Source organism: Micropterus salmoides, unplaced genomic scaffold (genome assembly GCF_014851395.1).
Source record: "Micropterus salmoides isolate LMB-PRFRI ecotype aquatic unplaced genomic scaffold, ASM1485139v1 Ms_hic_scaffold_13, whole genome shotgun sequence".
Lineage (NCBI taxonomy): Eukaryota > Metazoa > Chordata > Actinopteri > Centrarchiformes > Centrarchidae > Micropterus > Micropterus salmoides.
Genome location: NW_024040374.1, coordinates 1,330,092 through 1,357,055, shown reverse-complemented (window position 1 = coordinate 1,357,055; position 26,964 = coordinate 1,330,092). Strand labels below are relative to the sequence as shown.

The 26,964-nt window shown below is 41.7% G+C and overlaps 1 protein-coding gene and 1 long non-coding RNA gene across 8 annotated transcripts in view; one reads left to right on the top strand and one right to left on the bottom strand.

The window, feature by feature from the left end:
• Positions 1-21,471, top strand: part of pik3r3b (phosphoinositide-3-kinase, regulatory subunit 3b (gamma)) — a 219,290-nt gene extending 197,819 nt beyond the window's left edge. For 4 of the 7 annotated variants that reach the window (XM_038715008.1, XM_038715007.1, XM_038715006.1 and 1 more), the window contains 8 exons: positions 14,385-14,520; positions 14,972-15,070; positions 15,451-15,631; positions 16,830-16,955; positions 17,603-17,922; positions 18,683-18,757; positions 18,917-19,087; positions 19,365-21,471. In XM_038715008.1, coding sequence (XP_038570936.1) covers positions 14,385-14,520; positions 14,972-15,070; positions 15,451-15,631; positions 16,830-16,955; positions 17,603-17,922; positions 18,683-18,757; positions 18,917-19,087; positions 19,365-19,563 — 1,307 coding nt within the window. In that variant the 3' untranslated portion in view covers positions 19,564-21,471. Of the gene's footprint in view, positions 1-5,745; positions 5,939-9,641; positions 9,801-14,380; positions 14,521-14,971; positions 15,071-15,450; positions 15,632-16,829; positions 16,956-17,602; positions 17,923-18,682; positions 18,758-18,916; positions 19,088-19,364 lie in introns of those variants that run through there. The other 3 variants (XM_038715010.1, XM_038715011.1, XM_038715012.1) reach the window with 3 other exon arrangements.
• On the bottom strand, positions 16,319-17,642 carry LOC119900225. Its single transcript, XR_005444030.1, has 2 exons — positions 17,578-17,642; positions 16,319-16,874 (listed from the first exon to the last, which is right to left on the bottom strand). It is a non-coding gene; the product is annotated as an uncharacterized LOC119900225 (long non-coding RNA).
• Positions 21,472-26,964: the final 5,493 nt, after the last annotated feature.

The window sequence follows — 26,964 nt, the reverse complement described above, 5'->3', positions numbered from 1 at the left end:
TTGGGCACAGGTGGTGTGTGACCTTAAATGTTCTTCACACATAAAGCACAACTTAAAACAGCGACCAGCCTCTCCACACACACATGCAGAAACTCACAGATTACATCTAGTTTACTGAACTGCTTGTTCCTAAGGAGCAAAAGCAGAAGTTTTTGGACTCAGACTAAATCCAGGGACATATTTAGATCAGTTTTATCTGAAACTCTGTCTGTTTTGTACAATTTTAATATAATCTGCTAGACTGAAGCGTGACAGACAAAACCCTGATAGGATCTGATGTGGGTCTATGAATATACATGCTTCATGGCCAAACATTGTTCAGCCTCAGCCAACTTTATTTTAAATTCTGGGAAAGATTTCCAAAGACATCGGATATGTTTGGCTGGATTCACAAGATCTCTTCATTCAGTCAAAATGAAGTGCTGACGAGCAGATGCAGGATATTTATCTGGAAAAAATATTATTTAATGGGACATTTTTATAGAAAAATCACATTACTTCAGCTTTGACATGCTGTCAAAAATCACGTGCTCATGATTTGCAGTTCCCAGCTGCATTAAACTCAGTAGGTGGCATATGATATGAACTTCCTGTCAGCGCATTTGTCTGTGCTTAAAGCCCCTTAAAAGAGACATTGTTAGTGCCTCACTGGATGTTTTGGTCTCTATAGTGACAGAAAATGCAAACTCAACACCTAATCCCCAGGAGCTCACCTTGGATTCTCTCTCTCATGCACACATGCAGATTCGGTAACAATTTACACTACAGTACACATAATTGTGAGTAGTTACTAAGGAACAAGTGAGGAACGAATGAGGAATGACCTGACATAAATTGAGACATATTAATGAATCATTACATAATGACCAATTATCATGAGGTAAGATTAATTTCCTCTGCATCCAGTCATGCTAGGCTAACTATCTTCTGCTCCGATATTTAAAACCAATGAGTGTTTGTTTCTTTCAATCATGATTGTTTTTTTTTTTTTTATATATTTTCAACATTTCATGAATAAATTAAGCCAGTAACTCTTCTGTAACTCTGGTCCATCACTGCATTCTACTTCTGAGTCCCTCCTAACATGGCATTTAATGTTATTTTAATGTATGAACTTGTGGTATTGTCTGGCACACGTGCCGTTTTATAGTTTTAATTTGTTGGTCTATTTGGCAGAATAAAGAAACGTACCGGTGACAGCTTTGTGAAAATGCTGCAAAAGTGAAAGCTAACGCAGGTTCCAACACATCAACATTTATTCCAATTTTTCTGCCAGCTACAGTATTATTGCACCTTTGCTTTTATCACTTTGCCAACACCTCAGCCTCAGCCAGGCTGGAAAAAGTTTTGTTCGACATTTTGGCAACATTTCAGTTTATTTCTGCCGTTTTCAAAATACATGTGGATGGAAACATAGTTTAGAGTTTTATTTGCTGTTATGGGAGGGGTTGATTGATATGTGACTATGCTTCATAAGTGATTATGCATACGCTATGCAAATAGGCCACTTGATGCCACTCTGCTCTATTGTTGGGGAGGTTAAATGGGGAGCAGTGTGCTGATGGCCGTGGACAGCGCAGGTTAATACTGTTCCCATCGTCCTCCTCCCTCCGTCTGCCCCGTCTTCTTCCTCTCTCTTTTTCTTTTGTATGACAAGGGGTAGAGTCAGTTCCTGTGTCATTGTTAGGGATCCATCTGCCCGGCCACACACACACACACACACACATAGCGGCATCAGCAATTAAACCTGTTTGACACACTTGACAGAGAGGAGCTTTTGGGCTGTGTGTCCGCCACGAGCCATCTGTGTAACAACAACCCACAACACACACACAGTCATGATGTGTGTGTGTCTGCTGCATTAAATAGTATTAATTCACTGACATTCCCCTCTTCTTTTTTTTCAATGGATGGATGAACGGATGGATGGATAGATGTGTGGGTGGGTGGATGTAGAGGGAGGACAGAATGGGTGGACGGCAGATTGGGGAGCAGAATTTTCATTTATTGTTGCTCCCTGAAGTAGGACACCAGGCGGACAGACAGATAGACAGAGCAGCTGTAATTACTGGTGGCAGCAGCCCCCATCTGAAGATTAGGGCTGCAACTAACAATTATTTTCATTATCGAGTACTCTGCCGACTATTTTCACGATTAATCGACTAGTCGTTGAGTCTATAAAATATCAGGAAAATGTAAAAAAAAAAAGAAAAAAGATTGATCTCACAATTTTCCAAAGTGACGGCTTTTGTCCAACCAACAGTCCAAAATCCAAAGACATTTCATTTACTATCATAAATGAATCAAAAGAAAAGCAGCAAGTCCTCACATTTAGTAAGATTAAACCAGCAATGTTTTACATTTTTGCTTTAAGAAAATGACAATAATTAATCAATTATCAAAATAGTTGTCGATTCATTTACTTTCGATCGACTAAACGACAAATAGACAAATTTTTGCAGCTCTACTGAAGATACCGTATTGATGTTAGGCTGTTAACAGGAGATTACCATGTGGATCACTGGGGGTCTGGGCCAGTCTGCGTCTACACTGTCTGCTTTGGGGGGCGCTGATTATGATGAGGCCATTGTCCTTTTTTCCCCTACTTTCTGTTCTTGGCACACAGGAATAGAAGCAGAGAGAGGGATTCATTTGTTTGCCAGTTTTAACAGTTAATCAACTTAAATAGACTGTCATCCCAATTTTATGTTTGCACGCTCAGAGCACCCCAGAAGATTCTTCTGCAGATAGAAAATAAAGGTTTGAACTCTTCAAAAACCCAAAAACCCAAAAAATCCTAGGATAATGAGTCTAAAATGCAATCGGCCTATTCTGTCTCAGATCCCAGGTCAGATCTCAGTTGCTAGAACTGGCTATTGTGAACTGATTTAATGCTTTATCATATTCAGAATAAATACTTAGAAATTCCCAAATGTTGCAGATTGTTTTGCCATTTGGGGCGGCAAAAACAAACGGTAAACAACACTAACATTTTGTCACTTTTCAAACTTGTTAGCAAACAGTTGCGTAATTACGAATCCAACAGACGATTTGCAACATTAGCATTCATTTGAAATCGTGTTTTCGTCCACCTGATTAATTACAAGTGCAAAATTCGCTGGCCTTTTTAGCTCCGTTTGTGTCTTTACCAACTCCTGAGAAAAATGTCTGTGTCTTTAGCTGCTAGATGTTCCAATTTCTTCACTGGCTAGTCTCTAATTTCTCTCTATCAGACAAACACACAAAAATAAGCACAACAGTAAAGTTGCTGGTCCTTAACAGTGTGCTGAAAGACACTATAAAGCTCTGCAGAGTCCGGTAATAATTCTCTGTGTCCGTCACAACGAGGGATCCCTTTACCATAACACATCGTCATTTGATCCATTGTAAATATAGAAATATTGATTACAGCAGCTTTACAGAAAAATCTGAAAATGAGGAGCCCTAAATACAGTATAAGTCCTGAAACAGATCTAAACCTACAATCCTGTAAATCCATAGAATCCATCTTAGCAGGTGTGTTTTGATATGTGTGCGCAGTAATCCCTGTATTATAGGCTTCCTAAATACATGTTTGCGCCTCTCTAGCATCTCTAAGCTCCTGTTTAAGCTCCTATATCATTTGCTGTAACTGTACTTACCTCACTGAAGGCGGCTCGGTTCACTTTGTAAATGGGACCTTTTCCTCCACTGGGGTTAAACAAGCCCACCGAAGAAACAAACTATGGCTCCAAACACACCACTGCAGCGGAAAAGGACATTATGATCAAAGAAAGTACGTTTTCCTCTGTTGTTTGGGGCCGGGTTTCGTGAAGTAAGCCTGTATAATTATCATGTGACAATTAATCAAATGTGTCATAGTATAAGATTAGAATACAGAGCAGCACCTCTGGAGCAAGTATGGGTTCAGTGTCACACTACAGCAGCAGTGGGTGCCTAAACTTAACGTACATCGAGTCGCTGTCTCATTACATTTTCCAAACCAAACTGTGGTGATTTGGGTTTTTGAATGTGTTTTTCTTGCCTTTCTTTCATTTCACTATGGTATGGAAATTACCTTGAAACACAGACTTGAAACCTGCTTGTTATGTGTATTCCACCGCTGTTGTCACTTTGCATGCTAATGCAACTGAATGAGAATAATTTGGGAAGTCTCCACTGTATTACCATGCAATGATCACTTTGAAAACAAACAGGAGATTCGCATATTTCATATTTTCAGCAAATCCTGTGAAAATACCAAAACTAACAATAATGTGGTAATCTGTCACTGAATACTTTCCAGCTTCCCTATTATGTCACCTGAAAGCTGATAACTGTTAAGAATGAAGCCTGGTTCTTACTTGAATGGCTCACAAATTCAGAGTTTCCATTTTTAAAAGCCCCCTGCGATTTCAAATTATGAAATAGTGCATTTGCTGGTGACTATTTCAGCAGCAGATTAATCCACATTTGGTGCACTAATGATTGTTTGTGGCAGCAGGAATGGTGTATGTGATAGAGTCAAAATAAACTACAGTGTGCGTGTGTGTGCTAACAGTAATGAATGAACATGTCCCCCAGAGCAACAGTGAGGCTCACTGATGTGTTTTTAATAGATATTGGACAACATTGGAGCGCTAAGGCACAGAGGAAGAAGATTTATCAGGCCTTTTGACACATAAACAGTATTTGTTAGTGTGATCGGTTTATTGTTGAATAGCTCATTTCATGGCGTTAGTTGACAGAAGGAAGTTCACTGTGGATGGATTGCATAACTCAAGCAAGTTTCCCTGTTTCAAGCAGATTTCCATACCTGTAGCATATGAAAAGCACATTCACAAATGCAAATCTGCTGTGATTTTAATAATAATATTAATAATAATAAATGGTCTTTTTAACAGTGTTTGGCAGCTCATTATTCATGTAACTTGTTATGTCATATCCCAAGTTTGTAGTGACATGCAGCCAGTCGGTGGGAGGGTGAAGATATTACTGGAAAACCACAGAATTTGCAGCTTGCTCTTCAGAGGCTGAAGTAATTTCCCTTTGAAATTCAGCTTCTGAGCTTGCGCACTGAGGCTGGGTCAACGGAGGGCCGGGGACAGAAGAGGGGTGTCCGAGGGGTGACGTAGCACAAAAATAAAAATCCAGACAGAGTGAAACGGTGGAAAAATGTCCTCCTCACTTACATAACAGTACTCTTTAAACCCCGCTTACGATATCCTCCATTGCGGCAAGGATGTATTTGCTTTTAGTTTTGGTGTGTCACAGTTGGAGACGTGTGCGTGTTTCCCCCTCTCCCCCCCTGTAAGCCGCGGCGGAGTGGTTTGTCCCAGCCGCTGTCAGCCTCTGCCAGCCGCCTCCTCTTCTCAGTGCTCTTCTTAAAATGAAGCGAGCGGGCCGGCGGCACCTGCGGAGGAGAAGGAGAGTGGACTGAAATGTAGAGCTGGCATCTACTTTCTCACCCTTTACTGGACGCATTTACATACATATATATATTTATATGTGTGTGTGTGTGTGTGTGTGTGCGCACATAGAGGGCCTTAATGAAGAGCCCCAAGTTATTAACACTATTATTATGTCGGAGGGAGCAGCCCGGTGCTTGCTGTACGCAGTCCGTCTATTTATTCCAGTCTGAAGCAGGAATTCAGATAAAAGACTTCCCAAGATAGATAGTTTATCAAATCAAGTGTTTTAAAACCTGAGTTGTTTTTTTTTTGTTGTTTTTGTTTTTTTGGTCGTTTTCATCCGTTTTAATTTTATAAGCGTTTTTTTTTTTTTTTTTTTTTCCTCCTTCCTTTTTTTGGGAGAGCGATTGTCAGGTTAAGCCGAACGAAAGCAATGTACAATACAGTTTGGACATCGGAAAAAGCCGGCGAGGAAGGAGACTGGAGGGACGTGATGATGCCCTACTCCACAGAGCTGATATTTTATCTGGAGATGGACCAGCCGCCAGGTAAGGAGGCCTGTGGCCGGGCAGCAGGAGCTAAATATCGGACACGAGAGTTGGAGGCTGGAGCTACCTGCAGACGGAGGTGTTCGGTTTGGTGTCTGTACAAATTGGTGGAAAGTTTTTACTTTTACTCCATATCTTTGGGTCTTCTTTCTAAAAGGGAGTTCGCGTGTGTCTGCTCATTTATGGTGACATTTTCCGTTTTGGCCGTGCATCATTGTTGTCACAGTTTTTTTTTCGCCTTGCAAACTCCTTTTTTTGTGTGTGTGTGTGTTTTAAGGGAAGCTGACGACATTTGCATTTCAGTTTGCAACACCAATGACAGCGCTGTTAAACACATTACTGTCGTTGTTTCTTGCTCCCCGATGCACTCGTTAAAGCAGAAATGCTCCTTTTTGGTTTTGTACTTGTAACGTTATCTGCAGCTCTCCAAACCTGCACTCAGTCCCATGTAGTCTGTACATACAGGCAGCCGAAATCTCGAAGTCTGTATTCAATCTGAAATGATAAATGAATGGCAAAGATGGCAGACATTGCAGCCCAAGTAATTTGGCACAAACCCCCCCCCCCCAAAGAAAAAACGCAGGTCGTTGTAGCCGAATCTTCTCCTTGAAATCAGCGGCTAGTTTCTGCAGCTGCATGCATTTTATCTGTTCTTACTCCAAAATAAAAGTCTAAATGAAACGGTTCCATCCGGATCATCCCGAAAATCAGTTCTACCCGGTGCCGACAACGGGGAAAGAGGTGGGGGGGGGGGATGGGACACAGAGAACAGAGAGGGACCGGCATAATGAACGAAACCGGGAATAGAAGGTCCCGAATGTTTCATAACCATAACATCGTTCATTGACACGCATGTATAAGTCTTTGTGCCCATTTCTAGCCAACTGTCACCCAGAAGTGAATATGTTTCATTCATTCGTGCATTCATTCGTTCCTCGGCAATTGTGCCAGTGTCATTTGACACCCCCCCCCCCCCCTCTCCCTCCTCTCCCCCCTCTGTGCGCTGAATGGATCATGGCGCAGATGTGGGACGTTGTGTTGTTTCCAGGAGGCGCTGTTGAATGCAGTTTGCCCCGTGGCTCTGTCCCATTCCTTTCTCTCTCCCCCCCCCCCCCCCCCCCCCCCCCCATCTATCTATTGCAATGTGCTGTATGTTCTGCAGCCACCATAAAGTTTAGTGTTATGTCTCCTCTTTTTCATGTTGCAGAGACAATGCAAACAAACTCCTGTAGATTCAGATGCTTGTTTAAATCACATATTTTAGCCTTTAGATGACGTTGATTTAAACTATATTTCAGATGTATTTTCACCCCATGTGAAGTTTGTGTCAGTAGGTAGGAGAAAAATATTGTTTTAGCTGCATGCACAGCTACATTTTCAAGTCAGTTCTTGCACCCTGAAGTGCAGTGTTTCATTATCTGCATCCTAAAGTTAAAGCCGCCTTCTGGCTGAAAGAGAGAGGAATTGATTTTCTTTCTTTCCCCAGCGTTTTTCTCTCGTCCTCTCTCTCCATTTGAAAAAGCATTGTATTCGGAGCTACAGTTGAGTGAATGGACAGTGCTCCTCAATGCGTCGGGGGATGCAAATGCAACACGCTGACTCTTTGCTGGTGATTCACACACTTGACTGCCACTGGACCTTGGCGTTTATAGCTTCCGGAGCCATCCATTCATTCGTTCATGCATATAAGGTGTCATTGGCATTGCTGAAAAATAGTACCAATACAATTTTTAAAAAAGCATTCATTCCACGTTGTGACTAATGCAATCAGCTAAGATGAAAATGTACAAAAGGGTGCATTTTGAACTGCAAAATCAGGATTCATGCAAGCTTCTTCACAGTGCAAATGCACTTTTTGTTGCAGCAGTGTTTTTGGTCTGTGTGTGTCTCACCTCTGTTGCCTGATTGAGCTCATCCTGTTACCAATCACATCCGCTTAAACCCTCTCTTTTTGTTTCACACAGATATAAGCGACTCTCTGCTCGGCTTTGTCTCATCGTATGCAGAGTGTGTGTGCATGTCTTTGTCTTAACATACCTGACGTGTAATCTGAAGAGCTGTGGAGACGGGAGGAAGAGACGGATTTGCTAAATGAGGAGGAAAAGTGGGAGAAACGACAGAAGGAAGGAGGGGGTGATAAAGGGTTGAGGAGAGACGTAGGGGAGAAAGGAAGACGAGCGTCCCACAGATGTTCATTAGAATATTTATTACACTAGAATTGAAACCTGGAAGCCTCAGTGACAGTTATAGTGTGTGTATCTGTGTGTGTACAGGCAAGTGTGTATGTGTGCCTTTGTGTGCGGGGTGATTAGCACAGGTGGAGTGTCACTGCCCCCACCCCCCCACCCCCACCCCTCAGGGGGAGGGCATTGCCTTCGTTTCCACTGGCAACTTTGTGTGTTTGTGGATGTGGGGTGAATGATGAGTCTCATCTTTCAATGGAAAATCACCCGGACATTAACCTAAAGGACCATGCCGGAATTTTTTTTTTATTTCAGAATCAACTTGCACAGGCTTGAAAATGCTCTTCATCCGTTTACATCACGCCTATATTTGATTTTGGGGAAGTGTGATAGTGTAGTGCAGATTTTTACAAATGCATCTGCACTGTACGCTGCATTCTTTTGCACTGGCAATAATAAAAGCAGTAGATCTGCCTTCAACTAATTGCTCGTCAGAGTCCATGGTCAATATTTCAGTGAAATCCACTCATGATGATATTATGTTGTTTTTACAAAATTCTGTTATCCAAATTAATGATTTGGAGCAATTTTTTTTGTTACTGCATCCAAAAGCCTCTGTGCATATTCCTATATGTAATAATGTGTAATCCCCATCCGCAGGACTGGATTGACACACGTGGCCGATCAGAGACGTAATGTTTGCTGTTTAAATGTGTCGCAGAGTGATAAGAGCCTTTTTTCAGCATCACAATCTAGCGTCTTCCGGAGCTTTCGACCATATCACACAGTCTTCACCTGGTGATAGTTTGCTCAGTTGTCATTTAGATGGATCTGTTGACATGAAGATTCACTTTGTAGCTCTGTTATTTAATATGTAAAGCCAAAAAAAAACTTTTACATTTGTCTTAGTGGACTGGCAGTTGGTTGAATGTGTTTGCCCGTGTGTTAATATTTTGTGGCAAAAGGTTATTGTAAGGGGAAAATGAAAAAATAAATTAAAGTTTTGGACTGTCGGTTGAACGAAACAAGACATTTGAAAACGTCACCTTGGGCTTTGAGGAGCATTTTTCACTATTTTCTAAAAAAAAAAAAAAAAATGTATAGACTCGTTGATTTAATTAGGCAATTGATACTTTTTTATTTGCAGAGCCAGCTGTTTGTTAGATTACAGTAAAGTTTGTTAGATTACAGTCTCTCACACACAGTCGCACTGTCTTCAATGGGACGACCTGTTGATTTAGCGCTGGATGCTGCACTGCTGTTAGTGTGTGGCGGTATCCCAGAAGGAATGGATATATCACAGATTAACTCCCCTCCATCCGTCCCTCCTTTCTTTCTTCTCCTGTGCAGTCCCCCCCCACCCCCACCCCACCCCCGCCCCCGCCTCCCGATTGGCCAAAGGGGCGGGCCTCCGTGCGGGAATGTGTTAGCTCGTCCCCTGTCTTTTATGATCAGCCTTGCACGCTCTTTTCTTCAGTCTGACGGAGCTGAGAGCAGGAGGAGGAAGTGGCGGTGGAGGAGGAGGTAGAGGAGGAGGAGGGAGAGAGAGAGAGAGTGTGCAACAGAGAGAGGGAGAGTGAATGAGAGAGACGAGGAGGGAAACAGCTGAGAGACGAGAAGCAGCATGCAGTTAACGGAGAGTGCGATGGTTGAGGAAGGCAAGAGACGGGATGAGACAGGTTTGCTCTTTTGGTGTATTTCTTTCAGTCTCCTTTGTTGCTGCCTTTGTTTGTCATCTTTCTAAGTTGCTTGACTCACTTTTCCTCTTCCAATCTGTGTAATAGTAAGTTTTGCACTTTCTTCTTTTTCTTCTTTTTGTCATCTTTAATGTTTTTTCAGTCCCCACCTTTTTTGATTCTTCTTGCAGCACACGACCTAAAGCTTCAAAACGGTGTCCGTGTGCATTGATCTTCATTCTTTTTCTGTGTTTTTGTACAACTTTTGGAATTTGTGTTTTAACGATCTGCAGAAATTACTTATCAGGCAAACATGCAGACTCTCTCTGGCTCCAGCTTCTTAAATGTGAGGACTTACTGCTTTTCTCTGTTTTTATATATTGTAATTTTTATATTTATGGTCGGACAAAAAATATAGATGTTAAGATGTTGCAATGGGCTGTGGGAAATCGTGATTTTCAAACATGTTGACAAAATGTTAGTTGCAGCACCAATGTTGCAGCAGTGTGGACTCAAAGACTAAAGGGTCTAATGTTGTTGAGCGTCTCGCTGATGGTAGATGTGCGCGCACAAACCACCTACAGCTCCTTAGTCAGTCCAGATGTAAAGTTGTGGAAATAAAGGAAGTCGAGTAGCAGATGTCTTTGGAACAGAGTTTCGAGTTATAAGTTGCTTTTGCAGCGTGTGCAGTCAATTTGACTGGCATGTTAACTCTTGTTGGAGTAAATAAAAATTGGTAACCTACTGTCACTGATGTGCTACCCTGAAATCAGACTGCGCCACCGATCAGCTGTGTGCACTGTGCACACTAGATATATAAAGCTTGCCACTTTGCCAAAGGATGACCGAGGCTCGTATTGATGCTGAAGTGTTGATCGTGTATGTGTGTCAGTCCGAGCTGACAGACATTGTTCAGGAGAGTTGTGGGTGATATTGGGGTGGGTGTGTGTGTGTGTGTGTGGTTGAGCGCTGCTCCTTTGTCTGGTGGGGGGGGGGGAGGAAGGGGGGAGGCTGCGCTGACGGTCGCCTTTGTTCACCGTCCCTCTAAGACTATTATGCAGTAGTTGTTTTTTTACAGATTTCTAACAACACAGTTGTGTTACATGAATAGTTTTTATACTTTATGACATCTTCTGAGTCTGTCCCCTTTGGTAGGACAGTTGTCATGAATAAGTTGACTTGTTTTATGCAGGACAGATGTTAAAAGAGCACACGTAGCAGAAGTATAGATCAGTGTGTCAGAGGGTCAGGCTCTGTAGATGTTGCAGAAGTCACTGCTTGATTTAATGCCTTCCAGTTTCCAATGGACCTTTGCAACAAAGGACTTTGTGTGTGTGTGTGGGGGGGTCACAGGCAAAAAGTAGAATAGAAGTCAAGCGTCCCACAGATGTTTATTAGAATATTTATTACACTGGAATTTAAACCTCAGTGACAGTTACAGTGTGTGCATCTGTGTGTGTACCTTTGTGTGTAGGGTGATTATGATTTTTTATTTATTTTTTTAAATCAATCAAGTCACCACTTTTCATCATTAATCAGGTAATATCAGCAGATTTTAACTAGTTTCAGCTTTTTATGCACTTTTATATCATTGTAGATTTATCTTTTTTTTTTCAAGTGTTGCTCAAAAGACTTTAGCAAATGTAAAAGATCACGCTGCTGTCCTTTGTGTGTGCAAACACACACTCTGTTGTGTTCATGCAGTTTTCAGCGTGACTTGTTATTTTTTTTTCTCTCTTTCTGAAACGAAACTGTGCAAACGTTTTTATTCCAACAAGAAGTGGATTTCTACCCCGCACATCCTTGGAAGTGCACATGGACGTTTACATGCGTGCGTGAGAGTCCGTAAAGTGCTGACAGAGGGGAACAGTGCAGCTGCACAATGACAGTTTTGGCTGCAGTAACTAACTGACTGCCATGGTGAAGAGAGGAAAGGGAAGGAGAGAAACGATTCAAAGAGGGGGGGGAGAGAGGAAAAAGTCAGGAGGACAGCAGGGTTGAAGGAGAACAAAGAACAGGAGGAAGAAGAGCTGCCACTGTGGGTCACTACATTCCTCTGAACTAAAACTCATCTACTCTGTGTGTGTGTGTACCAATTATTTTTTATTAGCAGTCTGTCCAACTTCTCATCTCGTCTTCTCAGCATGAACTAAGCAAAAGGTCCTAGGGTGTTTTTACAGTTACCACCGTTACCAGTAATCTTTGTCAATTCAGATCGTGGATTCTGCTGCTCACAATAACACACAATGCCCTGCAGTATTTTGAAATCAACAAAGAGGATCATTAGCATCCAGGGCCGGTGAAAGCCTTTAAGGGGCCCTAGGTAGACGTTTTAAACCGCAACCCTTAGCTACAGTTGAGTTCCTTTTTATATGAGTATTTAAATTTGGCTAAAAAAAGCCATTAAAAGTGGCTGCAAAAACCATCTTAAAATTTTAATGGTGACACAGTAACACACTTCACATTGTTAATTAGCTAGATTTGGGGCCCTCTGCTGGCTCAGGGCCCCAAGCAGCTTTTTAGGATGCTGATGCAAACTAGCTAGTGTAGTTTTTAGAACATACTGGATAGATGCTGCACCATCAATGTCCAAACCAGAGCTCAAAGTACACAGAATATCGGACTCGCGTTAATCAGAAACACGACTCCTGTGATTTAAATGATGAAGTTGCTGCTGTCTGCTACCTGTGGAAGTAACAGCTGTTACTTTATCATATTTCATAACATGCCAGATTGTGTTTTTAGCTTGTTCTGCTGCCCCCACGTGGCCAAGAAAATTGTAAAAACGCCTTTTTAATTACACATTTTACAGTTCTGTAACGTTAAAGACAACAACATGAATCGAGCTGTGTAACAGTGAACTGTAGAGTCTGGGGCATCTGTATTCAACGTTATAATGACTCACAGTAACACGGTAGCCGCGAGGAACGCGTTAACGTTCGTTGGGACAGTGAGTAATGATGTCCGCGTTACTGCACAGGCACATAAATCATATTGGGTATAATTTCGCCAACTTTATTCAGCTCTCCCTTTGCATTGTGGGAATTCCCCTGCCTGTTTCTGTCATCCATGTGTGCGTGTCGTCTGGTAATTTGCGAGGCCAGAGTGTTCCAGGACCTCTCGCACGTGAGCGCTGTAGGAGAACGCTCCTCCGGTGGCATTTCAGGGAACATTCATCAGTGTACTTTCCCCTTTTTAAAGCATGCCGTCCACATCAGTCGTGTGTGTGTGTGTGCGTGTGTGTGTGTGTGTGTGTGTGTGTGTGTGTGTGTGTGCGTGTGTGTGAGAACTGATTTGTGATGTGGGAGCTCTCCAGTAGTTACACTGCTGTTCTTTAAACTGGATCCAGATGTGCCTGGAGTCTGCTCAAATATGTGTGTTTGGGTATTGTGGGTCATTTTCAGGCTAGCTCTTGTTTGGCACAAAGCTTGGCAGCAAATACCAGAGTTTGTTAGCCTGTTAGCTTTCACTCTGCTCTGCTTTGGTTAATATTATCTAAACTTAAAGGTGCAGTCTGTGATCTAAATGTATTCTCCCTACGTTCAAAAATCAAACTATTTGAAGCTGCTACCCGTGCCAGGTCATTTTATTAGTAGGATTAGGTATTGTTTGAGATTTTTTGTTGTCGGTGTCTATACTTTTGTTCCTCATAGAAACATGATACCATTTGTTGTACCTTACTTTGAAAATTGTTTTTTTTATTTAACTATAGAAGCCAAACTTTCAAATGTTAAAATGGTTAAACACAAGCAGCCTTACAAGAAGTTACAAGTCTAAAATGAGCAAAATTCTGATTTATATCTTAAACTATCTGTTCACTGATGTGATCTCTTGAGGAAAAATGCAGATTTTCTTTTTAGTAGGCTTTACATTTGACACTCACACATATGTGTGTACTTGTTAATACCCGATCCCTCACTTAGGCTTTGTTCACAAATTGAAGACAAAGTTATTGTTTATATGTTACATACGATCCAGAGCACAAACCAGAATATAAAATGTCAAGTTTCTGCCAGATGTCTTAACATTATCTGCTGCGAGAACCACAGAATATTAACCGGAAGTTCCCCCGCAACAGCTCAGTGGGAGGATGAGTTCAAAGACAGGAGGAACTGTATGAAAACAAGAGTGTTTCCTTACAGGCAGCCGATAACGTTCACTCCGCTTAAACGTGTGTGTATGTGGTTTATGACACACAGAATAATTACCGTGATGATGTATGGGCTGCTTTTGTCATGCCACTGTTTGCTTGTGTGATTAATAACAATACAGTCACCAACTGAATCGCTGCTGCATTTGTGTGGAGATGTAAATGCAGCTCCTGTGTTACTATTTGCATATGAAGTACGTGTGCGTGTGTTTTAGAACTGAAGTGAAAAATTCTTTAGCCTTTCCTGGTGTGATTGCGCATATGGTCGTACGAAGCAAAATGTTAAAGTGATGAAATATCTGGAGAGTTTATCGCTTCACCTCCTCCTATCCACCTGCAGCCGTGGTGAAGTTTTTGTGAGTTTTAGAAAACACAAGTTACACAGTGTACACCACTCTTTTTTTAATAGTACCGTATTCTCTCTCTCTCTCTCACAGCTCTTCCTCCGAAGCCAGCGAAACCCCAGCAGCCCTCCTCAGTCGGGGTGGGAGGAAGCACCAGCAACGGCTCCAAGGACGGAGGAGCAGTCAGCTCACTGCAAGAGGCGGAATGGTACTGGGGTGACATATCCAGGTATATTAAATACTAAATCCGATAAATATTGGCATTTGCCTCCTAAACACTAGTGTCAGTTGGGCTCTACTTAAGATATCTATGTTCCCATCAAAACTACATCTTGATGTTTGGGAACAAATCTTTTTTTATAGATAAAAATCTGTATATTTCTGTGTGAATCTGTAAAAAGTGTCTTAATTGTTTAAGCCTTTGTCACTACTTTAGCTTCAAGTTAGCTCTGAGAACAATCCACACACACATACTGACACATGATAACCACACCTACAGGGCAGAGCATCAACTCAAACTCATCCAGAGCAGAGACCAGTCTGTCCACCGTCACCTCTGCACCGTCTCAGCCTGCCACTGATAACTGGAGGCAGGCTTTATAAAAGCCAACCGCGGCAACACCGTCTGTACAAGATCATCAACCAACTCACACGCTGTTTTTCCTCTGTTTTGTCTTCAGGGAGGAGGTGAATGATAAGCTCAGAGACATGCCTGATGGGACCTTCCTGGTTCGGGACGCTTCCACCAAAATGCAGGGCGACTACACGCTCACACTGAGGTAAAGTCTTAGATTCATTTGTGTCACATTTAAAACCACAAGGGCATTTATGGAGGCTGGAAGGAGTGGTAGATTACTTCTTCTGCTCCACTTTTATGCAGCCATCCCTCTAGTTAACTGGAGAATGAGGGAAATCATGTGTTGAGAAGCATTTTGCCTATGCAGCATCCTGGTAAATTGGAGCAAATTGCACCCAATGCCCTGGAAATATAGTGCTTGATTAAAGAACTGAGCCCTGAACTAGAAGCTTTTAAAGTGTGAATATTAAGGAGGAGTGTGTTTTGGAATGCATGTTCAGCATTTTTCACTATATACGAATTCATGTAGATATGTACTTATCATCTTGCCTCCATCTTATTATTTCCTTTTTCGGTGTGCAGGAAAGGGGGCAACAACAAGCTGATAAAGATCTACCATCGGGACGGGAAGTACGGCTTCTCTGACCCCCTGACGTTCAGCTCGGTGGTGGAGCTCATCAGCCACTACAGACACGAGTCTCTGGCTCAGTACAACACCAAGCTGGATGTCAAACTCATGTACCCCATCTCCCGCTTCCAGCAGGTCTGCACACGCACATCCATCCAACAAGATACACAATGTCCGTTTGTTATGACTATTTAAAGGTCTTATTTTAATCTCAGTTGCAGTATAACGTCGGGGGGGGGAGGGGTCAACTACCGTCTTAGCATACAGTTAGACAACAGCGTACTTCCAAATTTGTGGCAACAGTTTTGTTTCAATATGACAATGCCTCCAGTCCATTTAAAAACAAAAAAGTTTTTCCCAGTTTGGTGTGAAACGTCACTAGTCTGCCCTGACTGACAGCACCTTTGGGATGAACTGGAAGACTCAATGATGCTTTTGTAGCTGAATAGGAGCAAATCCCTGCAGCCAGGTCCCAAAATGCCTTAAAGTGAAATATTCAACCATAACGTGCAGATGTAACGTAGCTTTTCACACATTTTTGGCCATATACTGGAGTTATGTGCGCATGCAGTTACACAATGCAGTGGACGACTATAAAATACAATTCAGGTGTGTTCCCTTTCGAATTCTCTCCAAACAAGTGGTTTAGAACATTTGATTAAAACCTGCCTAAAACCTGCCTGGAAGCTCATATTGGACTCATTTGTAAAGCTGTATCCTCTGGTGTTGGCACATCTGTAGGTCTCTGCAGTGAAGCTGGTGAGTCAACTGTGATCACAACCAATAGGGGGAGGGGGGGGGGACACACAAATTAGACCCAAGTTGCAAAAATCTTTGTTTAATCAGTTTGTAGCACATTTGAAACATCTTTCTGACCAGTTTCTTCTTAAACGCCACCCCCTCCATATGCGGTGACTCGTGCTGGTGTGCAATAATTCAGCAAGATCTTGCTGCCGCTGCAGTATGGAGCGGAAACGCCGTCCCCGGTGTCAAAGGCCCGTTGTTGCATTTATTCCCTTCCTCCACTTGTTTGTCAGGCAAGTCATTACTGGGAGCGATGCAATATCTCCGAGGGTGCACACCTTGCTGTACACCCATGGCATTGTGGGTGGTTTATTAACTAGCCTGTTCAGGAGTCAGCCTCGTAAGCAGAATCAGGGGGTGAAGGGAGCAAACATGCACTTTTCCCTCCGTCCTTAATTACAAATAGCTCCTCATTCTTTCACGTCTCACACTCTGACACGCAGCCCTTTCTTTTTTCTTTGCCTTCTTGAGTTTCTGTGCGCTGCTCGCTCGCTAATGTTGTTTTATTTCTTCTCCTCTAATTCCTCAGGACCAGCTGGTAAAGGAGGATAGTATTGATGCTGTGGGGAAGAAGCTGCAGGAATACCACAATCAGTACCAGGAGAAGAGCAAAGAGTACGACAGATTGTACGAAGAATACACAAAGACGTCGCAGGTACACACATATTTCCATAGCATGACTGAAGTTTTAACAGTAAAAATGCATGTTTCCGGTCCACTAGGGATGAAACGATTACCGGTTTAACGGTAAACCATGGTAAAATTTATTATTACCGTACACATTTTAATTATAATCTCACGGCAAACACTGTCCAACGTAGTTTTTATGAGAGCGCAGAGGGAAACCTGATGAGAAAATGACCTTATAGTGAACGCAGGATGAGTTAACTTTTAGCTTTGGTTTGTCGCTCTGTGTTGCTGCTCTTGTAAAAACGCTACAGGTTGTTCTGCTGCTGTGCGCGTCGGCAGAGTCTGTTCGTCCGCTGCACATGATAACACGTTACGCAGTTTAGTCAACCAACCAGCGTGACTCCTCTGTATTTAGTCAGTTGTTGGGCTCATTGCAGTTACTGCCACGGTCTTCTAAAGACCTATTTGTTTTCATGTAATTGTCTTACCTATATAATATAAAATCTTGATAATGCACAATTAGATGACTTTCATATGTTTGCATGTGTATCAGTACATTTTAATATTTTTTGGCACATTTTTACAAAAACGTGATAATACTGATAACAGTCGTAAGAAATTCCGTTTCATCCCTACTGTCCACTCACCACCACCCCTCTCCTCCTCTCCCAGGAGATCCAGATGAAGCGGACGGCCATTGAAGCCTTCAACGAGACCATCAAGATCTTCGAGGAGCAGTGCCACACGCAGGAACGCTACAGCAAGGACTACATCGATCGCTTTCGCCGCGAGGGCAACGACAAGGAGATTGAGCGGATCATGATGAACTACGAGAAGCTGAAGTCTCGGCTCGGAGAGATCCATGACAGCAAGGTGCGGCTGGAGCAGGACCTGAAGACACAAGCCATGGACAACCGTGAGACTGACAAAAAGATGAACAGCTTGAAGCCTGACCTCATACAGCTCCGCAAGATCAGGGACCAGTATCTAGTGTAAGTAATTTATATTTATTGGTATGAAAGGTGAAGACATGGGCTGACGTCAGGCCACATTCAGTTTATTAAACTAAATACTAAAATATATTGATGAACCACGGCCCTCATGTTGGTTTTCATGAGAGTCCTGTTTGTCAGTTCAGGGTGATATAGTTATTTATACTTTCTGTTTATTATCAAAACTAGAATAGCTGCCTAGTTCCCTGTGGATGAGACTCATGCTGTGTTCAGACCCATTCTCTGGGATCCAGGCAATAAAGGGGGCGTGTTTCAGGAAGCAGGATTTCGTTTAAATCAGCCTGTTACTGTGCTAAACAAATTCAGGAGCACGGGCTGAAGAAAGTTATTTTAGATTTCACAACACAAAAGCAAAAATTAGACATCATCCTGCTTACTCTCAGGTAGAGAACCGCTTATATGTGGTTTTGGCCACTTAATCACATTAATGATTGATAACGCAGGATAAAACAGTAAAGCTTTCTATCATCCTGTCACCCAGGACACATTCTGTGGCTCTGGCTGCTCAATTAGAAACTTGTGTTTCCTCTTACTGAAGGTTCAGCTGGAGATTTCCTGCTTTATTTCTAGGAACAAGTCGAACAACATTTCAGCAAAGCTGGACACATTCTGAGAAGACGTTGGAGGCTGGCTAATTTGATTTCTGTTCACTGCACCATAAACAATGTTGTAAATTAAATTAGCGGTTTAATCTGATTCCTAGTAGTAGTAATGGTTCTCTCTCTCTCCCCCTCTCTAGCTGGCTCAATCACAAAGGCGTTCGTCAAAAACGAATTAACGACTGGCTGGGAATCAAGAACGAGAACACTGATGAGTGAGTCTCTACTTTTGTTTTTTTACTCCTTTTTTCTGCCAAACATTTGGCTGAAAATGGGTTTAATTCTATAACTGTACTTTTAAAGTACTGAAAATATAACATTTTCTGCTCTGCGACTAAGTCCTACTTGTTCACCATGTATATCTGTGCGTGCAGAGGCTACTTTGTGAGTGAGGAGGATGAGAACTTGCCTCACTACGATGAGAAGAGCTGGTTCGTCGGGGACCTGAACAGGACGCAGGCGGAGGAGCTGCTCCTCGGGAAGCCGGACGGAGCCTTTCTTATCCGAGAAAGCAGCAAAAAGGGCTGCTACGCCTGCTCTGTAGTGTGAGTACACAAACAGTTACTGTCTTTACAGAAAGGCTCATTCATTTGCAGTAGTATGAATTAAATGAGTGTATTGGAAAAGTACCTATTAAAGAGTCAAGTTTTCATGTCATTATTACCATATGACAGTGTTGACTTGGAACTCTCCCAAGAATAACTGAGCTGCTTCTTTCTAGGAAATTGACAGAAAACATTCAGCTTTTAAAAGTATCCGCATATGTTTACCCCTCCTGAGTGAGCCCGCTTGATTGAACTTGTCTTGTCTGTGTGTCCTCAGCGTTGAAGGTGAAGTGAAGCACTGCGTCATCTACAGCACACCGCGCGGCTTCGGCTTCGCTGAGCCCTACAACCTGTACAGCAGCCTGAAGGACCTGGTGCTCCACTACCACCAGACCTCCCTGGTGCAGCACAACGACTCCCTTAACGTGCGCCTTGCATACCCCGTCTACACACAGATGCCCTCCGGACGCAGATGAACCCCACCCCCGCCCGGCCGCACCCCCACAGACAAGAAACAAACCCCCCTCTTGGGGAAGGGAGATGGAGGGAAGGAAGGGGGGGGATTGGTTGAAATACAAAGCGACCCCAACACCAGATAGAAACAGATTAAACACTTGCTGCAACACACACGTCAGCCACCTTGGAGTTATATATTTTTACAAGAACAATTTCGGAGGGCATTCTTTCTAAAGACTGCTTGATTTGCACAAGGAAGTTTTAAATGTTTGTGAATGTGAAGAAAAAAAAAAATAAGTGACTGAAGGAAGGAAGGAAACGGAGTAGGAGACTTCAGAGTTTCAGGTTGACCCCGCTGCTACCTAAACTCCAGCTCAGACTTTTTACCAGAAACCCGACGAAGACGACAACAAAACATTCCCATTTTAAGAACTTTTCTTTTCTTCCCCATTATTTTCATTTTCCACCTCAGATGATTATATTATGACCTTTTGTTTGTTTGGGGAGTTGTTTTCACGCTTCAGCCGTTTCCTTTTGTTTACTTGTGACGTGGTTTGTGGTAAATGCAAGAGGATATGATGTCAAGTGTCTGTTCTGTCCCTTTTTCTTACAAAAAGCAAAAACAATGTAGCATAACGAGACAACGGACACTTATTTTATGAAGTGTTCATCCACGTAGACTGCTGCTGAAGGGTTTCGGGGGAGGGGGGGGGGCACAAGCGACACAAAACAGTTTTGTAGTTTTGAAAGGAGGACAAGAGGCTTGCTTTTATACTAACTGCAGAGTGTTGGGGTTTTTTGTTTGCCAATGTGTAAATGGCTGTCACAGATCAGAACCAGAGACCAAAGTTGGTGTGGAGGAGGAGAAAAGGGGCCGAGTGGGTCAAAGAGTCAGCTAGTGTGTGTGTGTGGGGTTTTTTTTTCCCTCCTCTTTTCTTTTTATGAATGGAGAAAGGAGCGATGAAAAGCAAACGAATGGTGTGTTTGAGACCACACATAAAACCGAGTTTTGGGCCGCGTGCTTGTGCACCAAATGGCCTTTTTGGAAAACCAAATGGTACGTGAACAGAAACGCCAGGACGTTCTGTCAATACAGATGGTCGCGTATGAAGCACTTAAACAAGTCCCATGTGTGACCTCAGCACTTTGTGTTACTCTGCGATTCGCTCACCTCACTATGCTGAACTGATCAGTCAATCGACCTGCAATTATTAAATCTAAAACATACTTCAGCACATTGCGTTCGGCTTTTATACATTTTTATTGTGTTTAAAAGACCAAACGAGTAATTGAGAAGATAATTTTAGTTGCATCTTCACACGTAAAAATAAAATGTTTGCTCTATGTGACCAAATCACAGTATAACAGAGTGCTGAGGGAACAGATGTCGCTACAGTTAAACCAGACGAGAAAAGGTTACATCCGGTCAAAATCATCCTCTCAGAGGAAAAAAAAAATAACTGAAACCCATTTTATGTGTGGTTTAAACAAAGAGTGACGTGCGTGAATTTGTGCTAACGACTGTGGGCTGAAAAACTGGGTCTGTTTTTGTTACAAAACCTTCAGAAATAATAAGCTTTGATAAAATGTTTTATGTGTAATGCAACGAGAGCAGGTAGACGGAGACGATGTCCCGAGCTGAAGACACAGGCTTTAGAAGAAAATACTGAAAACTTGAAAGAACGTGCAATCTAGCGTTGAGTAGTTCAGCAGTCAAGCAGAGTGAGATGCACTAAGGTCCAAGAGATAATCAAAGTGCACAGTGAAGCTTTTGGAGTGAAATTGTTTGTCTGATTGCTCAGTTTCCTCTTATTTAGAGACTTTTTTTTTTTTTTAAACTGAAGTACTTCTTGCTGGTGCTTGACTTTATAACCAGCGGAAGCATCACAATAAAAAATATCTTGAAAAACTTCAAGAGAAAAACTCAACCAAGTTGCATTCTATTCTTCCTAGAAATTAAAAATTCTGTATTACCTTATTGGCGGTTTCACAAAGATGCTGCTCAACCATTGGCTGTTCCTTCTGGGGAGGCATTGTATCTCGCGGGGACCTGGTGTCCCCAGACGGCCGTCCCGTCGCCGCCTCGCTGATAATCTGCAGCTATTTTAAGATCCTAATGAAAAGCCAAGGTGACGAGGAAGGCGGGGGTGGTTTCTTGACCCTGGTTTTTATGGCAAACAAAGGCAGCTGTTCTCAGTCGACTCCGCCCCCTTTCTCTAAAATGGAGATACACACCGGCTCAGCACTAGCCAGTCTTTTTGTGTTTTTTTTGACAGCATAACATTTGAGAAGGCGTCTACCAAAAACTCTTGTAAAAGACAAGATGACGCTGGTTACAAAGTCAGACAAAGCACCGCCCTCCCTCTGTCGTCTGTGGCGTTTCTCCCAGTATAATAAGCCAGCAGCAGAGTGAATGGGCCACAAACACACAGGTACGTCTGGAGGAGTGCATCAGGTTGTAGGAAGAGGGCCATTGTTTGAGGAGTCATTGTGAGTGAATGATACAACCTTGGTTGTACCCGCCACATGTTTATCTAAACCCCCGTCCCAATGTCCTCCTCAGTACCCTACAGTGTAGTAACCCTTATCGTTATCCACGCACCAGCCCTTGATGTAGTCTGCTTACATTAGGTAGGCGAGTTGGGGGAGGTGAGCTTTGTGGAGCTAAAAGCCATTGATAGCAAGCGGCAATTTCTTTACTGGACACTGAATCAGTTCGGTGTGTCCGAAAACAGACAGTTCTTGATCCAATTTGGCCTGTTTTCAGACCAGTCACGTTGTCACGTTAACATCAAAATGACCTCAATTTCTTGAAAATTTACCCCCCCCAAAAAAACATCAGATCAGTTTCGGTTCATCAGGATTACACAAATATTCCGGAGAAGGTGTAACAAGACTGTAATCCTACATTTATGTTCATTTACAGAATCAAAATCGGCAATGTAAGTTTCATCTTTTGGCATATTGAAGACGAGGTTTAAATAATGGCAATGGAAAGATTTCTACCTCAGCCAAGTATAAAAAAACATTTTGTTGATATCTTTTCAAATTGATGGCATTTTGAGCTATTATTTATAAGCAGTACTTACCAGGACTTCCGGGTCGTTTTGGGTCGCACCGTCCCTGCCGAAAAACAAGATTGGAACCGAGAGGCATGGAAAGTTCCTGAAAACAAAAAGTAAATAACTGTGTAAGAGTAAATTGTTAATACAGCCCGCAAGCAGTGTTATCATAGAATTATTAACAACAGAAATCAAACCCAAACGCCACAAACCAATTGTTTGGCCAAATTGGATTTTGCTTGTAGAAGTGTATCAACACAGCTGGACCAAACAGTTGCAGCATAAAGGATGTGGTGAGATTGCAGCTGTGTCCTATTTCAGGGGCCACTTTGGAAATCAGTCGAGAACTTTTTGTCCAAATTTAGACAAATTTGTGGTCTTTTGTACACAGAAACTTGACTTCATTTTGACATACGTCTGTCGACGGAAGACACATTTTTGAGCTCTATATGACGGTCATTTCAGAGCTAAAATACTGAAAACACAAAGCGACTGCTCGACTTTGCTTTGTTGTTGTTGTTGAAGCTTCCTCAAGCTTTTATTGTTTCTGACAACATTTGTTGCTTTGACATAAATTTCTCGTAGTTACCATTATGTTTCTGCAAATTTTGTGTATTTTGTGTATTTTTCAAGCCTCCGAAGCTGTTTCAAAGGTCTACAGTTTCCCCGGCTGTTTTCTTTCACGGCAGGCTGCACAAACTGTGATTATTTTAAGTATTAACGTGATGTTTGAAGGTAAATTTGTCCCTAAAACTTCTAGCTTTTTTCTCCCCCCCCCCCCCATATACAATCAAGTGTTTTTGATAACCAGAATCCACTGTGGTTACAGGTGGCACATTGTGAGAATTAGCGATGACACTGTGCAAACTATCTCATTTGCAGAGGAAGTCCAGGTTCAGCCTTCCCCCTTTTGTAGCCGGCGTTCAGGTCATCTGCCTCTGAATTGGGACACAGCCTTTTTTTTTATTTTTATTTTTTAAACGCGTTTTGTATCTGTTGCTGTCCACCTGTGATGACGGTCTTTGTTCTTTCTCTTGGACTAACGGGACAGCAAAGCGGGGTTTGTTGATAAAATCTTGAATGAATGTACAAAAAAAGTATCAGTTCAGGTCCAAAGCTGTTATGTTTTTGGTCCTTTTTTAAAAGCACCGCAGTCACGTTCATCCGTAACGGAAACAAGATGATCCTAACTCGCAAGGTGCTATCGGATATGCAGGCCCATTCGATTTGGCAGACTTGACGTCTCCCTATGTTTCCGGTCATTAACCCTCAGGTGTTTCAAGTTTACCGCAGAAACCACCACACAACAAAGCCAGCAATTTGAAAAAAAAAAAACAAGACATAAATCAGGGTTTTTTCTGCATTGATACTTAAATCACTCTCAGTCGATTAAGCTAGAGCCCCACAACTTTGACTTTTGCAGTGTCCTCACTTCAAGAGGCTTGTCCTTCATGGCTTCCTGTAGCTTAAACATAGCATCATCACCAAAAGGATGTCATAGTCTTTCCTTCCCCTCCATCACCACACACTCTGAAGGTTTTATTTTCATTTTTTTGGTTTTTTTATTAGCTGACTTTTGTTTTTTTTCAATAGGGAACTCAAAAACCCTAACTCTACTACTTGAACTATATTGCATTGCTCACTGTTGAATGTCTTTATATGAAAATATACATTTATTAAAGAAAAAAAAACAAAAAACCAAGAGTTCCCTTTTGTTTTACGGTGAGCAGGGCCGAGGTTTTTAGAGTTTTATGACAGATGTACAGTATTCGTTACAGGCAAACATAGAGCTACTTTAGGAGGTAAGGAGGCGCTTTTTGAAACTTTTCTCAGCGATATGTTCAGATCCTTCACAGAGGGCTTGTCTGAAATTGCACACATCATCTACAAGAGACTTTCGTTATTTACCTGTGATGTCCGCATATGCATCGTGACTCACATTTACACAGAGATGTCATCCATCATATATATAAAGCTTAAATATATTGCAGTTTGAAGGGTTGTTTTGAGTCGTAGTCGCTGTTTTTGACTGTTTTCATCCCCCCCCCAAAACATTTAGACCAAAGATTTCAGTTCTTGTTATTCCTTCAGTTGTTGATCATTGGAAAGGGATGTTTCAGTGATGTTTTTTTGTTTGTTTTTTTAATCTCCATTGCCTTGATATTATTACAACTCAACAGATACAACCATGTTGTGTGAACAAGTGTCCCATACAGCTAGCTAGGATTGTTGGTTCATTTGTGTTGAAAAGAGTTCAAACAGGTAATTTTGTGGCATGTCAGATGGATCCATCTTTAAATCCATCCTTGTTCAATGATGTCCCAGTGGTTTAAAAAAAAAAAAAATTATCAGATTTAACTTGATGTGCACTCTTCAGTTTATGTGCTGTTGATATAAACTGACTTCTGTTGAGGATTTAAAAGAAAACGACCAAAAGTTTCAAGAGTCACAGCTTTCTCACTCATGCCACTTCATATATTTGCACATGATGACCATAGCTGGAGTTTAGTTTGACTTGCAATTTGAAACTTTTCTGTTTCTGTGTTGAAAATGTCCTGCAGAAATCTCAAGAACTAAAAATGTATTTTAGATTAGGTTTTCTTAGAATTGGTGGCAATGCGATTTTCAAATTTTCCATATCTAGTTTGCACATGCTAATATGATTTATAGAACTTTGGGGGCTTCACATGGTAAAAACACAATTATGATTTCATATGATAACAATAATTAGAAAGATTAGGATCTTGGTTTTTGAACTTTGGGGAGGGGGACGGGGGATTTCCACTTTAATTTGACACAGATTCAATTAGATTTAGCTTCTGTCTGTATTTGGTGTGCTTTAAATTCTCACTCAAATTAAGAGGTTTGATTTTGATACTTCCAAGTACCTAAATAATATTTAAAAACTTTTTCAGACAACAGCACCAAGAGGAAATTCTACAGAATATGGAAGGTCATCAGGGTCATTCAAGTGTTGCTTTTTCCATCAATAATAAATTCAACACTTACAGATCTGAGGTCTCTGCAGGACGATTTCCCTTTGTGTCTCACTCCACTACAACATGCAATAGTCCCTTTTCCGCCAGCAAAGGGGTTCGTGATGGAGGGGCGAATGTTTTCCCTCAGGTACATCGACCCCCCACAGTACAGGTGTTTCTGAACGGGCGGGGTTTTGCTCAAAGTAGTACTAAGAACAGGAAGAAAGAAAAGCAGTTAAGGAAAGTTAGTGGGACAAACCAAAATATGTGTTTTGTCAAGTTCACTTTTACAGACTGTTTAGTTGAGTTTTCACTTTGCAAAACTCAACTTTAACTCAAATAACTCCAGGAAACAGGCTTAGCTTCACCTCTCAGAAAATAAAAGGTACATTTTGATTCAAACAAAAGGTGCAGTCTCTGTACAGAATAAGCCTACTGTAACTTTTTTGTGTGTGTGTGTGTTGAGTGTTTATACTCACTACCACTCCAGGACTGTTATAAAATAGCAACTGTCTGTTGTCCTGTACTACAACTATTACTACAAACACTACGACTCACCCTCAAGCAGTCCTGCAAAGTTTTATTTGCAGCCAGGTTAGAATATGTTTGTGATTCTCAGAGGAGTCGTGTTGTGTTCTTACCACTGCTTATCTGATCACAGTACCCAGCACAGCTTTGACGAGTAACAGCTTCATATATATATATATATATATGAAAATAAAGAACTTTAAAAAAAATAATAAACTAAAAAAAAGATTTTTTTTTTTTTAAAAGTGTATGACACCCATCCTTCCCCTCCCCCCTTTTAACCCTTTTTGACATACGTACAGATCCAGCATGCATATTTGGTACTCTTGACTGTTGTTTTTTGTGTATAAAAGAAAAATGGTAAAAAAGATGTCTTTGAAAAACAACTGTTATTTGTCTGTTTATGGTGTATTCAGATCTGAATTTAATACAGCAAATTTAACATCACTGCTTACAGCTGAAACAAGTTCCAATTCTCTTTGTGTTGTTTAATGCTATGACAAAGTGATACTGAGAAAGAGGGCCATTAACTTTATAGAAATCTATGTCTTTCTGATTAGTATGGAAGTGTTATGTAAGGATATTGGACATCGAATATTGATGTTTTTGTAATGTCACAGATTATGTTCGGTAAACTGTCTTTAATGTTGTTTTATTCCAACAATGTGATCGAAGAGTTTAAACGTTGCTCTTCTTCACCTCTACAAAACCGATTAGCTAAAGAAAAGGTAAGACCACCACATCAGAGGTCAAGTATCAAGACAGTTTCATTTCCTCCAGTACGGCTGTCTACGACTGTAATTGCTCTCTTTCTCAGCGTTACCCTCTGCAATACTCGCTTTCAGCTTCTCTT